General features: G+C 37.4%; 1 protein-coding gene across 2 annotated transcripts in view; it reads left to right on the top strand.

The window, feature by feature from the left end:
* SORCS2 (sortilin related VPS10 domain containing receptor 2) overlaps positions 1 to 14735 on the top strand; it is a gene marked incomplete at its 5' end in the record, with an annotated part of 544971 nt that overhangs the window by 467311 nt on the left and 62925 nt on the right. For both annotated transcript variants that reach the window (XM_083862198.1, XM_083862199.1), the window contains 3 exons: positions 1705 to 1884; positions 7093 to 7239; positions 8577 to 8679. In XM_083862198.1, coding sequence (XP_083718324.1) covers positions 1705 to 1884; positions 7093 to 7239; positions 8577 to 8679 — 430 coding nt within the window. The remainder of the gene's footprint in view (positions 1 to 1704; positions 1885 to 7092; positions 7240 to 8576; positions 8680 to 14735) is intronic.

Raw genomic sequence — 14735 nt, 5'->3', positions numbered from 1 at the left:
TCAGAAAGTCATGGGAACTTTCCATGTGGTATAATGTGGGCTACCAAGCCTCATGTTGCCCTGGTTTAAGGCAGGAGATGAAACATTCTATACATTAAAGAGGCTTTTAAAGGAAGCTAAAGGAGCTATTGTGATCAGTTGCTGTGTTTTGCAGGCATTTCTGCCAGACTGTCTGCTTTGGAGTAAGTTTTCAGTAAAAAAAAAAAAAAAAAATTCCTGGGATGCTCAACAAAAATCTGCTTTACTACAAAGTTCAGATGGAAGTTTGGAAGTTTTTTTGGAAACAGCATTGAGCTGTCATTGATAGGAAACTTCACTTACATTCTTTTGTGTTGAGATGTGTCACACATGCAAAAATACTTGAAATTTAACTAAACTATTAGTATTTAATAACCCTCCTCTGTTCATATTAAAAATATTTCCACTGCATTATTTTACTTCTATACATGTATTTTTTTAACCTGAGTGCCTCAGTCACTGTGCATATTGCCTACAGTGTGACTGCCATGCTTTTCTGAGTACTCAGTGTTGCTCTGTTACTCACACTTTCTTCAGTCTTAACTTGGATTATTATGAATTTGATTTATTTGTCTCCTTGATTTTTGCAAAGTTCTTTTCTTAATATCCTTTTTTTTTTTTTTTTTTTTTTTTTTTTTTTTTTTTTTTTTTAAGCCAATTCATCCTAAATTTATATTCTCTTGACATTCTGGTAGCTTTATTTAATATTCACTCCATTGCCTTAGTACTTCTCCAGTAATAAGGGGACCAGAACTGAATACAGTATCCCAGTTAAGTACGAAGGTCATGAAGAGTTTACAAGCTTTCAGTCTCTGTGACTTGATGCCATTTCTTACATAGCCCCAACATCTGCCTTTGTGCTGCCACATCGTGTTGCAAACTCATGTCCCTTTATTCTCTTTCCTAAGCTTAGTTCTGTGTTGCTATTTCCTGATTTATTTCTCCTGTTTAATATTAGTGTTAAATTATTTTTCCCAGCTGTGCATATTTTTTTATTTTGTCTGAGACATTTGGAGTGAAGAAGCTGGGAAAACTGAAAGCAAGCTGTAGCAATATCCATGCCTGAAATTCTTGGGAAATGAATGCAGAATGTTGACTCTCCTGTTATTACTGTTGAATATTTAAGTGGTTCTGTAGACAGAGATAGACAAATTAATCTAATCTACTGTAATACACATGAGCTGTGTGCATGATAAGTACTAATTCCTATGTGAACTGCTGTACATTATATATCTGATCCTCTTTGTCCTATGCTATTTTTAACCTAATTTTCAATTCTCTATTACTTGAAGATTATTTTTTAGATTGGCTTTGTTAATGTTGTTTCAGTCTTCCATTGACTCTTATCCCGATCTTGGAAAGTCTGTCTCTTGTTTTTTTTCTTCCTTTCCCTATTTTTCCTTTCAAGAAGTCATTTCCTGCTGAATTCAAAGCAGATTCCAGCTATTGCACATTCATGATTTTTTTCTTCACTAAGGTAGTTTGCACTGCAGTCAGAAGGCAGTGAGGAACTACCTTGGAGCAGTGGGATACAGCGTGCTGATTTGTATTTTGTTAGAGATTTTTGTTCTTAAACATTCAGATGTTTCCCCTCCACCCAGTATTAAACTCTCCTGACCAACTTACTGTTTTAAAAATAGAAATTATGTAAAAAAATTATTCATTATGTACCTTATTTTCCTACAGGATTTACAGATAATCAGTACAGATGAAAACCAGGTGTTTGTGGCTGTACAGGAGTGGTACCAGACAGACACATACAACCTGTACCAGTCTGACCCACAAGGTGTTTACTACTCCATCTTGCTGGAGAATGTCCGGAGCACAAAGCAGCCAGAAGAGAATGTCCTGATAGATATTCTGGAGGTAGATCTTTATATTTTCCATTATATGTAGTCTGTGTGGAGGGGGGTTTTCCATTATGAATATAATTAATTTTAAATTAATGTATTTTCACAGTTATATTTAAATAAAGTAAAAAGTCTAAGATTTCTGTCTTACTTGTAGCACATTGTTACTACTTACATGTTTCCCTGTTGCCCTACTGATATGTTGTCTACTCTAACTAGATTCTTGGGATGGGGTTCTGGAGATGTGCAAATCCAAAACTTGCTATTTTTTTAAAAGCTATTGAAAAGTGAATCTGGAAGCAGAATTTATTTTTGAACTAAGAAGTTATGGAACTGTCTATGCACAGCTTTTTTCTTCTTGGTGATTCAGTGGTGCATTTCCTGACTTGAGAGCAGGACATCTTTTAGCCAGTAGGGTTTTAAGTAGTAATCCTGCAAGCCTTGTGCTAGGTTGTGTCAGCTCTGAAAGGCTAGGAGCCAACAAAATTAGATATTGGACAGCAAATCCACTTGCTTTCAGTATGTGTTTTGTGCCAACAGCATTTTCTATGAGACGAACTCGGCTGTAAACAAATTGGTCTTGTATTTTAACATCAGTGCACTTGGCAAAATAAAAGACTGTATAGCGTTTTGGAAGAGTATCACAGACTGTTATCAATTCCATTCCTGTTTAGGGAATGGAATTTCAGTGTAACAAATTTCAGTGTAATAAGGTGTACATTTGCTCTGGTTCTGTTCTTTCTGGCCATTATCAGAACATTAAACTGGCGGAGCTTTGGTCTGACTCAGTTTGTAATTTGCCTGGTGTTAATTTAAAAAAAACACCCAAAACTTTAAAGGTGCACCAGACTTCTTTGGCAAAGGTTTATAGTAATTCTGGATACAAGGCGCACACTGACAGAATTGTTAAACTGCTGTAATTAGACTCTTCTCGGTGGGGGAAAATGATAGTGTTTTCTTCCTCCTTATCTCCTGCATCTTTCTTTAACTTTTTCTTTCTAAATGGCTCAAGCAAAACAAAAAGGTCTCTCATTACCAGTGATTATTTTCTAGACTCTACCTTTTTAGAAATGAGGCTTCCTAATGAGTGAAGCTACACATTGTGTGTAGTCACGTTCCCACAGGGTGATTTATTGACAGCATTAGTTTGCAGTATTTTACTCCTGGTCACCCTTGTGACCAAGCAAAGCTAAAAGGCAGTCAGGTGCAATCTCTACTCCTTGCATCACCTGTAGCCTGTAATTTCAGATAAGTTGTACAGAGATGTTACCCCTGGCTATCCTTTCGTCTACAAGAATTATTAACTTAATTCAGTTACACTGATTGTTTCATAATTTCCCAATGTTACCAAGGGCATATTAGATAATGCAATCGTAGTTTATTGTGTGCTGGATCAATTGTAGGGTTACATTTAGAAGGAAATGTACACACGATAAGGACAATACACATGGAGCCATACAATTCAATTTTTAAGGTTATTTTTGAAACTGAGTTGCTTTATAGGAGAGCACTGATGGCTTCTAGATAGCTTGCCTGATAAATAATTAGTGCTTATCTTGTTTACTAGAATGGGATCAAGTGCTCATAATGTGTGGGTTGTTTACTCAGTATAAAATTGTTAATAAATAAAACACATATTGCAGCCCTTGAGGATGGGATTATTTTTCTCTAATCTGGGTTTTCTTTTTTTGGGCATTTTGCTGCAAGTTTCCCACCTTGGGAAGGGGAACCTTCAGGACAGAACAGAGACAGTCCTCAGTGATGGAAAATTTCTCTTTCTGCCAGTGTATAATTTTCCCTTCAAAATTTGTACTGTTCATCTTTGTTATCTTATGCTGACTCCACTTCATCTTTTACTTGTACATCTGCTATAAAATTTTAATAGGTGTCTGCCTGTCTGTATTCATTTTCTTTTATATGATTTATGGTTTTTTGCACCATATTTCTTCTCACGTTGCACATGTAGTTGTTTAAAGAAGAGAAGAAAAAAAAAAAGGTTAAGAACTAAATGACTGTCCAAAAGAAGCATGCCCTTGAATTATGTGACTGTACACAAGGAACACGTCCTTGAAATTATATCAAGTGCTGCCACTGTGAAAGAGTCACAAATTTGACACAGGCGTATTTGCAGAATGTGGATACTAATGAAATACCTCTACCTTGGTTCCTGCTGTGACTCCTTATGTAGATAAGAGCTACATAAATTGCAGTACACTTTTTCATGCATTTCTTCTCGAAACAACAAATTGTATATATTTAAATTTTAGTCACAGACATATACTATATAGCAGTAATTTCTACATTTCAATAACTGTTGCTAGTAAACACCGTGGGGGCATCTGAACTGGCCTTCCTGCTACCAACTAAACAGAATATTTTTGGGATGGAATATCAGAAATATAACAAGGAGCAATTAATGAATCACAGCAGAAAATCACAGAAAATAGTTTTATAAGGTACAAAGTGCTTTTTTAAGAGTACCGGGGAACAACTATGCCCTGAACTGTTAAGCAAAATAGGTACTCTGAGAACTAAGCTTGAAGTTCAAAAAAATCAGTGTAAAGGTGCTTTGAATTTCATCATGTTCAGCTTTCTTGAGTGGCTCCTGGACAGTTCATCAGAGTAACTGAGCACTGTACAATGTTGAAATGTCTTCTTTTCCATAGCAACTTATTATTAATGTTTATCTTTTCCTTTCTTGATGGAAAGATACTAATCTTGCAACTTTAGATTAGGGAACTAAGTCAAGGAGTAGAATGTACAGAAGAATTTGGATGCCTTGGCATCACAGTCTCATCCAGGAGGTAGATTTGACACGCTTCGTTTCCAGTATTTACAGAGTCAGGTGTGTATTTTTATAGGCTACAGGACAAATTAAATGGAAAATGCTACAGCAGGGGTGGCATGTTTTAAAGATGCCATTTTTTACACACCATGATTTTATGTTAGTTATTGGGTTTTAGGCTAATGCACTACTCTGAACATGATATTTCTGAACTTGCTCTGAAGATACATACCTGAAACCTGTTTATTATTTCAAGCAGGGTTTATGCCTTTCATTCAAAATAAAACTGCTGTGAAATGCTGGTCAGCTTTTATCTTTCCAAGCAGCAGTGAGGGAAGTTAACTGACATACTGGAAAAAATGTTTTCATAACCTTTCAGTGTTTGATAGATTCAAACACTTATGTCCCATATTCTAGAGAGGAGAAGTTACCCTAGAGCTTGGTTACATTAGAGATGGGGGTGGGAATGGAGAAAAAATTTAGCCTGGCTCCCATTTGATGATTAAATGGAATTATTAAATATTCATTAAGTGAGGGGGTGGGGAGGGAGAAGAGAGGAGAAGCAAAAATAATCATGATGCAGCACTGGTTTTGCCATCCAAAAATGAAGAGGGAAACCTCAGTTGCAGTCCCTGATCTAATTATTGTTTTAATATTTAATACTGTGTTCACTAGAAAAAAGACATGCACAGAAATTTTACCCCAAGTCTGCCTTCCCACGTAAATATTTGAACTGCCAGGCTTTTCATGGCTGAGCTGTCTCTCAGAGGTAAACTATGTAAAAAATCCCCAGCAAGATTAAATGCTTTGAAAATAAAGAAAGCAGGTTCATCACTTCTTCCCTTCCTTTCTTTTTGTCACCTGCCCTGCAAAGTAGTTGACTTTTATGGTGTGTTTAACCTGGAGATGGTTCTGAGCTTTCAGCATCCTGGATAAGTAACCCAACCACAAATGCATAGGATTTAAGAAAGAAGGAGCTTGTGAGAGAGTAGAGTATTTAAATGTTTTTTACACTTTTTTTTTAATATAGACTTATTTATATTTCCAAGTTCTAGGCTATTTCCATAACCAGCAGAACATTCTTATTTTCTGTAGGTAAGGATCAGTTCCTTCCCATATTTAGAAACAGTGAGTATCAATTCTGTAGCCTGCTGGTAGGGGTGCCTTCTTCTCACCTTCAGTGCAGACTTCTGCTACATCAATGTTAAATGGAGTTAATAACTGTCAGTTGGAAAAAGAAGGGAACAGTAAATATTTCAAATGGAAAATAAAAGCTCAGAAGTGCATCATGTTACCAGGGGCCAAATATTCCTGATCATTCAAAGAGGTGGCTGTCTGGTGCATTTATCTGTAATGAATAGTTCAGTTTTGTTGAGTCAGCATCCAAGGAGATGAGCAAGCTGTACTGTGCTGGAAATGTATATCAGGTTATATATGTTGTCCAGAATTTTCCAAAAAATTCAGGAAGCTTCATAAATAATGGCAAGGGAAATAAGAGCACTCTTAAAGAAACCTTCACTTTTAATAGAAGATCTAATCTCATGCCCTTGGGTGGAATGCACATTAATATGTTAATAACATAAATGTTAGGGCTAGAACTAAACACATTAAAGTATAATTAGTGTCAAGTTGCTTCTAAAATTGTACCAATTAACTTTAACACTTTGAGTCGTAATAATTTTCTAATACAGGTTGTTTTGAAATAAAATAACAGCCCAAGAGAAGAGGGTCATTTTTTTTGTTATTTTTTTTTTTCTCTAGAGGTTAAACAGGTGAAGAAGGGTGGCTAACTGGAATGTGGAAGCATTTCAGGGGCTTGAAAGGGTGATTCAGCCCTCAATGTTTCTTTCTCAGATGATCTGCCTTTATTTATTTCCTGCAAAGGACAAGAGTGCTTCCCAATTCAGTGTTATTTTAAAGGATATGATACTGTGTTGTATTATTGTAACCTATTTGTGTGATATTTATATAATATGGGCACAGCAATGCAGTGTAAAAGATAGTTGTTAAAAATTGTTTACATCATTTGCAGAATAGCACTTTAAAGTTGTCCATATTTAAAGAAAATGCAGAGGTGAAATTTTAATGGTGAGGCCATGGTGTCATAATTTTTATATTTTGATATATAAGCTATTGTGTTTTGCTATATTAAACATGCAATTTGATTAGCCTTCTGACATGGAGGGAACTGCCTATCCCTTTAAAATACATTTAGAAATAAAATTCAGTTTGTAATTGTCCTTGCCTTCCCCCTTTCTCCCTTTCCTCTTATCTTTTTGCCTTCCTCATTTTTTTTAAGGTATCATCCACTTTCAGTTTCCAGGAGAAACTGCCTGAGATACACTGTTCAGAGCCACAAAAGAGCAGCTAATCAGGGATAATCCTTGTTGAAAAAAATGTGTATGTGCTGGATATTAACTCTTCTTCTCTGTGCTTCAGGTCAGAGGTGTAAAAGGAGTCTTTTTGGCCAACCAGAAAATTGATGGGAAAGTTACAACTCTGATAACCTACAACAAAGGCCGTGACTGGGATTTTCTAAACCCTCCAGACATTGATATGAACGGCAAACCGACCAACTGCAAACCTGTAAGTGGCTCTTTTTGGTGTATCCTCCGTCTAAAGTGTGCAGGAATTATCTGCATGGCAGGATGTGCCATGTAATTCCAGCAGCTCGAGAGCTCTGTGCTGAGTTTACCAGCCAAACTAGCAGACAAATGTACTTGCATTGCATGAGGCTCTTAGTCCAGCCATCACGTAGGGTGAGTAGTCAGGGCTTTCTGTTGCATTGCATTTCGTATTGGAGATCACTTTGATGCAGAGGATACATTTCTTGTGTGCCAACCACAGAACACAGTTCAGAATAATCATGACAGTCATTTGTGTCTGGATATATGGGGCACATCACGAGTCAAACAGAGATAACCATGAATATTTCTCTTTCCGTCTCTTCATATTTTTGTTTTATAATAAAACAAGGTAACCCTTGGTTCCCTGTTAAAGGGAACCCCTGACAGTTGCTTGAAAATAAATACCACAGTAATTTGCATAAAATATTCCTTTCTTTTCGTAGGAGGATATTCTTTTTGTTTGTTTAGATGTCCCAAATGCCCATAGTATTTTGTTATTTGCAAGGCTGTACTGAAAACCTTGTATTTTTGTCACTGATTCTCTGCTCCTAGGGACTCAAAGCTCTGAATTGGTGGAAAAAATAAATACTTGTAGTCCTGCCACTGCCAGAACTTCACTCCATCTCCATGTGGCAGAAGTGGAGGGCTGGAGCTGCTAGTTCCCTTTTAAAGAGTCCAGGGCTGTGCTGCAAGATTCCAGCCTGCAGGGTCTGGTGCAGATCAGTCTGAGATGAGGGGGACAGTGGCAGTGGCAGCAGCTCCCAGGCAGTGCTGGCAGCTGGCTCCTGGTAAAGCCCCTGGTCACATTGCTGGGAACAATTTGACCTTTGAGTGCACTGCATAAAGGGCAAGAAGCAGTAAGTTGCTTAGCAAGGAGACATGATGTGTCCTGAAGTCATTATGCTGTTTTTCATGCCACTTTTTTACTAAAAAAGGCATTTCGGCCCAAACAGTTGTTTTAACCATTTACCTGGGACCAACAGACATGCAATACTTAACATTTTTAAGCAATTATTCTGTCAGAAGGGGATTCTTATAATAATGCTGACTTCTTTGAGTTTGGAAATCTTTTTGTTGAGACAGTGGCATAGTCTGCAGTCATCACCAGAGATTCTTGTTATAAAGTGAAGACTGATACTTCAGACTGGAGTTTGGCTCCATGGGAAGCAGCCATTCCTTTTCTTTATGAAGACATATATTGCTGAAGCTGCTCCCTCTATGGGCTTTCATTTATTGCAGAAACATAACTGGTAGCAGTGATTTTTAAAACCTGTTCTCTCCTTGTTCCCCCACAAGCCTGATTGTTACCTTCACCTCCATCTCCGGTGGGCAGACAATCCCTACGTGTCGGGCACAGTGCACACCAAGGACACGGCACCAGGGCTCATCATGGGGGCAGGTAAGTGCATGACATTCATTTTTAAGACCTGAAATGGGGCAGGGGTTGTTTGTAGATCTAGTCTTTAGATTTGTAAGAATGCCATGCTACAAACAATGCCAAAACAAGGCTTTCCTGCAGAATAATCATTTATGGAATCTTTTTATCAAACAATTCATTATAAGTTAATGGAAGGCCCAGAGTTGTGTCTTCTCAGACAGATCTGTATCAGTCACCTGGGTACATCACGCTTTGCTGTGCAGTACCTCCTTCCCCATTAGTGTGCTCTGGAGGTGTGATGGTGGCTGAAGGACATGTCCTGCACTGTTTTTCTCAGGAAGTGATGTGTAGGCCCTCCAGCATTATGAATAATCCCCAAAAAATGATGGAAACAGTGGTCAAGCCTTTGTTCTTTAAGCTTGGATACAGATAATTTGTCTTGTAATTTTTATTAATTCCTTTCTGTCTAAAGAGAGATGAATTGAAAGAGGAAAATGTGTCATTGTGTTGGGAGCAATCCTGGTTGTGGCTGCTCCATTATAACTTACATATGGAGTCATGTCACTATGAAGTGGAATTTAATAAAGGAAATTCCATTGCAGTGTTGAGCACTCATCAAGAAAAATATTTACATAACTGAGTTTTGCTTTGTATCTTTGTAATCCGTCTATTCATGTTATTTAATCTTCTGTTTCTTTGTTTCAAAATTGTCTAAATGTTAAGGATACTAACAGCTTTTTAAAATTGTATTATTTTATTCTTATGTTATGAATAATATTTAGGTGAAATGCACACATGTAGGCTTCTCTATTCATAAAAGTGTATCTGTTTTTAATGAATAATGACTTCTACTTTATCTTACACTAGTCTCTGACAGCTTAGTAAGTTGAAAGTTTCCTGAAAATGTCAAGGTGAGAATATTTGGTGTTCAAAGAGAATGACAACTGCCACTGGTAATCTTCAATATAACTGAAGACTTCAGGTTTTTCTGTAATGTAAAGGGAGTTTAAAGTATTTTATTTGAAACAGACCTACCTGGGGAAATGCTACTATTTTTTTATTGGTACAGTAGAGACTAAGAGTTTATGCAGTGCCCTTGTGGACAGATTCCTAATATGTGTTCAGGTCAAACTTTATGAATTCATAAGTTTCAAAAAATATCTTCCATTTCAAATGTCTTCTTTTTTCATGAAAGCACTCAACACATAGTTTCTTAATTTTAGCATCATCATATGCCTTCCTGTAGCAAATTAAGCCATGAGATTTAATTAGTCCATTATTTTTATTTTATTTTTCTTTCTCTTTGCACTATAATCTGACGTGTTGAAGAGATATTTGAGATGTCAGGTTGTTTTCTTTTGTTTGGGGTTTGTAGATGTTTTTTAAGTGCACTGTTCTCTGCAACAACATTAGGGAGGGCAGGTTGTAGAAGAGTATTTTGCCCTTAATTCCTTTCTAGAATGGGTTGACACTTTATCACTGTGACATTCTTTTACCCTGCCAGGTAGAGAACTTGTCAACAGCTTTCCTCAACGGGATCAGGAGGGAGTTTTGATTGCACCCTGTTATCATGAAGAACCAAACTAATATGTGAACTAATATGACTTGCTTGTGGAGCAACCAGTAATGTAATGGGAATTGTGGAGCAACCAGTAATGTAATGGGAATTGTAGAAGGCACCCTTGCTCAGTTGCAAGCCCCCTTGCTTTTAGCTACCTAAAAAGCTGGGAGGGATGGTGTGAAAGTGGGAAAAATGTGTCCAAGAGAGTGCAGTGTGTCCTTCTTCTAGCAGAAGAAAAGCTTCTGTAGCTATAATCAGACCAAAGGGATCTATTTTGGAGCCTTAAAAATACCGTAGAGCTACTGCACCCCTTGCCAGAAGATGACCTGAATCAACTTTGATTTTGACTTGCATTTACATTATTTGGATGCCCAGGTCATCTGGATTCAGGGCATGTGTTCAGTCTTATCTGGCCAACCTGATACCCTTGTAAACTTACACTTCTTATCAGAAATACTTTACATAGAGTGAGCTTGAATTTCCTTTGGCCTGATCCTTGAAACTGATAATCCTATACAAATCAACATAATTATTAGGTTCTTAGTACATCCAGGAATCAGATTATTTGGGCCACATCACACACTATTGGAATTTTACTGTTAGAGTTAGGGAGAGCACATCTTCTGGAAATGACTGAAGATGATAAAGATCCGTGAATGTCAGGTGATCACAGCATGTCTAGGAATCATCAGTGCCTTGTGCTGTAAAAAGCAAAATTATTCTCAGGGTGAAAAAAGTAAATAATTGCCAACAGAGAGGGGGAAATATCAATATTCTGACAAAATACTGTACAGTGACATTACTAATACAACTGTGTACATTTCTGATAATCAATTTTCAGGACCAGTGAGCAGGTGCTAAGAAGGCCTCTTTGGCAGTTGATGGAAATAGAGAATATTTACAAGAAAACTCTCATTAGCTGAAAAACTAAAAGACAATAAAGAATTTATTTTTTTTTCCTAGAAGTGTAACCATGGGGTAGAAACAAGTGATGCAAGCAAGTGGAAAAGAACTAAGAACTAGAATTATGGTTTCTAAGCATAAGAACCCTATTGATCAAAAAGAAAAAAAAATCCCTTTAAAAAGTGGATTTTGGCTTCTTTCTAGGAAGTTTAGACAACACAGTGGCTTGTGGTAATAGAAAAGCTATTCTGTGATTCAAGTACAGTTTTGGTATGGAAAATGCTGGAAAAATCAAGAGATCAGAGACTACTGAATATTGTTTTAATTTTAGAAAAGGACTATTAGATGGTGAACTGCTTTAACACCTAGGAAATTGATAAAATTTAACATCTTTAATAAGATATTAAAATTGCATCTTTTTAAACTCATATTTACAAATAAAAAATCGCACTCTGTTGAACTTGCATAAACAGTTCTCAGGAATGCATATTTTTAGCTTATGTCTATATATAAATTGTTCAGACAGAATATTAAATTTTATAGCTGCATACAGAAGTGGTATTTTAAATAACTGTTTTGCTCTCTTTAAGAAATGCAATAGGATTTTGCATTTGCATTTGATTTTTTGTGCATTTTAATCTTGGCAACAACTTCTATTTCTCACAGCATCAGCTATGAAATGTGTGTCAATTGATGTGTAAATTTTTACTATAAACTTGCTAAGGACTTTTCTATGAAAAATGTTTAGAGAAGTGTAGCTTTTTCAGGTGCTAGTTTACAATAATTGCCTACATAACTTCCATTCCAGATGGCAAATCAAGCAAGCAGTAAATTCTGCACATTCACACAAATTGAGGAAGTGCTGGAAAAGTTCTGTTTACTTTTTGTCATATCAGGGCCAAATATAATTGCATACATTGTGATGAATTTCTGTCATTTTTCACAGAAGTAGCATACTAGGATGCCTCTATAAAAAGTGGATAAGGGAACAGGGAGATGATTGAGCATTTCCCAGTACATTTTGGAGTGAACATCCTGAAATTCCTTCAAATCTTTGTAACATGCCTCAATTCTGATTCCCCACTCCCTCATTTGAACATATCTTCAGCTTGCCAGGCAAAACTGTGTGTCTGGGAGATTTAAATACAAATTGGTTTTATGTTTGTTCTATACTGCGACTACTAGATTGCAAACCATGAAATTTTAACTTATTGTGCATGGCCTGAAGGCATCTTACAACTGTATTAATTACCAGTAATCCAGGCAAGGCACATCTCTCTTTTTGGAGTAGGTTTCTGCCTCCATGCTAAATTTAAGTGACTGGAAAAGATTTTCCATATTAGAAGGATTATCTAAGCATGGCATATGGGGATTATTTCTTCTTACTGTAAACATGTCCAAAGTCACACATGAAAATACGGGTAAACACAGCGATAACTAGCACTTAAAGCATGTAAATTGATGGTAAATTTTAAATGAAGTAATCTTCCATATTTTTTGTGACCCAGTAAGAACCTGCCAAAATGCCTGACTCTCTTGAGATCTGTATTGAGAGCTGTGTTTCTCACAGCTGTACCACCTTTCCAGAGAGCTTTGCTGGCCAGACATCACTGAAAAACATTGCTTTCTTTCACATCCCTGTGCTACCATCTCCTAAAGTGTCATTGCAGAGTTACAGAAAACTTGGAAAACTATGTTGAACAGTAGTTAGTGCCTCTGTATTCTAGATTTTGGTACTGCTGTCCCTGCAGGGGTGGAACACATGATTTTATGCAGTTGCTTAAAATCAGCCTTTACTCAGGACAAGTGAAAAAGCAAAAGAAGACTTCATGTATCCCAAAACACAGTTTGAAAAAGTTTCTTAGAATGCAACAGAAATGAAAAATGATTGGTTTTAATCAAAAACTGAAAAATGCAGGCCAAAATGTTTCCTTTTGCTTCCTGAATAGAAGCAGTGTCAGAACATAACAACAGAGCAAAACTGACTCAGGCCCAGTCCATCTAGCACGGTATCTTGGTTGTGTTGGTGGCAAAAGTCTTTGGGAGAGTGTTTCAAGACAATTCAGGTGTATGTCATCCCCAGGCATTGGAGAAGACACACAGATGAGAGTCATTTAGTTACAAAAAAATTACAAAATATTTTAAGATGAACTTTAGAAATTTCTGTATTACAAACAAAACTTTGTGAAACTGGATGGCAAACACTCTGTGTCATGTGTCAGAGGAGTTTCAGGGCACTCAGATCAGAAGTCATGTTAGAATGGTACCATTTGTACCTGTGGCTAATATAGCCTTGGCATGGTTTAAGTCAGCAACTAAGCATCACACAGCTCCTGCCTCACTTCCCCTCCATGAGGATGGGGGGAAGAGAACTGGGAGGGTAAAAGTGAGGATACTCATGGATTGAGATAAGAGCAGCTTAATAACAGAAATAAAATAATAATAATAAATTGTAGTGGAATGAAAAAGGGCAGAGAGAAATGAAACCCAAGAAAGAGAAGTGATGTAAATGAAAACAGTTGCCCACCTCCCATCATCTGGTGCCCAGCCCTGAGCTCTTGTGTTTTGAGTCCAAGATTGCCCTAATTAGGGTTTTTTTCATTTTCAAAGTCCCGTGCCAGGGTTAGAAAGAAGAGTGGATCTCACAGCTTGGTCTTGAAAGGTGTTTATTAAGTTTTTTGTCTGAAGGTCACCGCACCGCCTAACACCACGCTGAGCACACTGAGAAGCACCACTGCCAAGAGCACGAGACCTGGTGCCCAAGGTCTCTTAAAGGTTTCTAACCCAATTAATTCTTGAAACGTATTTTATTTATAATTTTGTACCAATAATTACTACTAAATCTAAACACATAATTCTCTACATCCACCTACATTCTACCAACATCTTTGTGGCACCGTCACATCAGATGATGGAGTAGAAGAAGAAGAAGAACTTAGGACACCGCCCAAAATTCTCCATCTCTCCTCTATCTACTTCCATTCTAAAATCCCAAAACTACAAATTTTCACCCTGTGACAAACTAAACTACTATCTAATTTAAAATTTAGTTGTTCTCTTTTCCTCCATAAGTGTTGGCAATTTTTCCCATGGGCTAAGGTCAAAGACAATGATTTCCTGGGTTCCCGGCAGGGGTCTGGACAGTTTGAGGGGTTTTCCCCATGCCCTGGACTCCAACACTGAGCAATGCCCCTGCACCAACCTCTCCCACAGTTTATTGCAGGACATGATGATTTATGGTCTGGAATATCCCCAGGTCAGCTGGGTCAGTTGTCCTGGCTGTGCCCATTTCCAATTCCTTGTGCACCCCCCACCTCCTCACTAGTGGAGTGGGGTGAGGAGAAGAAAAGGCCTTGACTCTGTGTAAGCACTGCCCAGCAGTACTGAAAACATCTTTGTATTGTCATCAACACCCTTTTCAGTACAAGTCCAAAACACAGCCCTGTACCAAGTGCTGTGAAGCAAATTAACTCTACCACAGCCCAGAGCAGCACATGGCTGCAATTGATTACCCATTCCAGTTGCAGTAACTTTTTCAGTATGAACCTGAATTGCCTACAATTTATTAGATTACATTTACTTGTTCCCCCAGATGGATTTTGAGATCTAACAC

Source organism: Zosterops lateralis (genome assembly GCF_965231275.1).
Source record: "Zosterops lateralis genome assembly, chromosome: 5".
Classification (NCBI taxonomy): domain Eukaryota; kingdom Metazoa; phylum Chordata; class Aves; order Passeriformes; family Zosteropidae; genus Zosterops; species Zosterops lateralis.
This window is presented reverse-complemented; position numbering and strand designations above follow the sequence as displayed.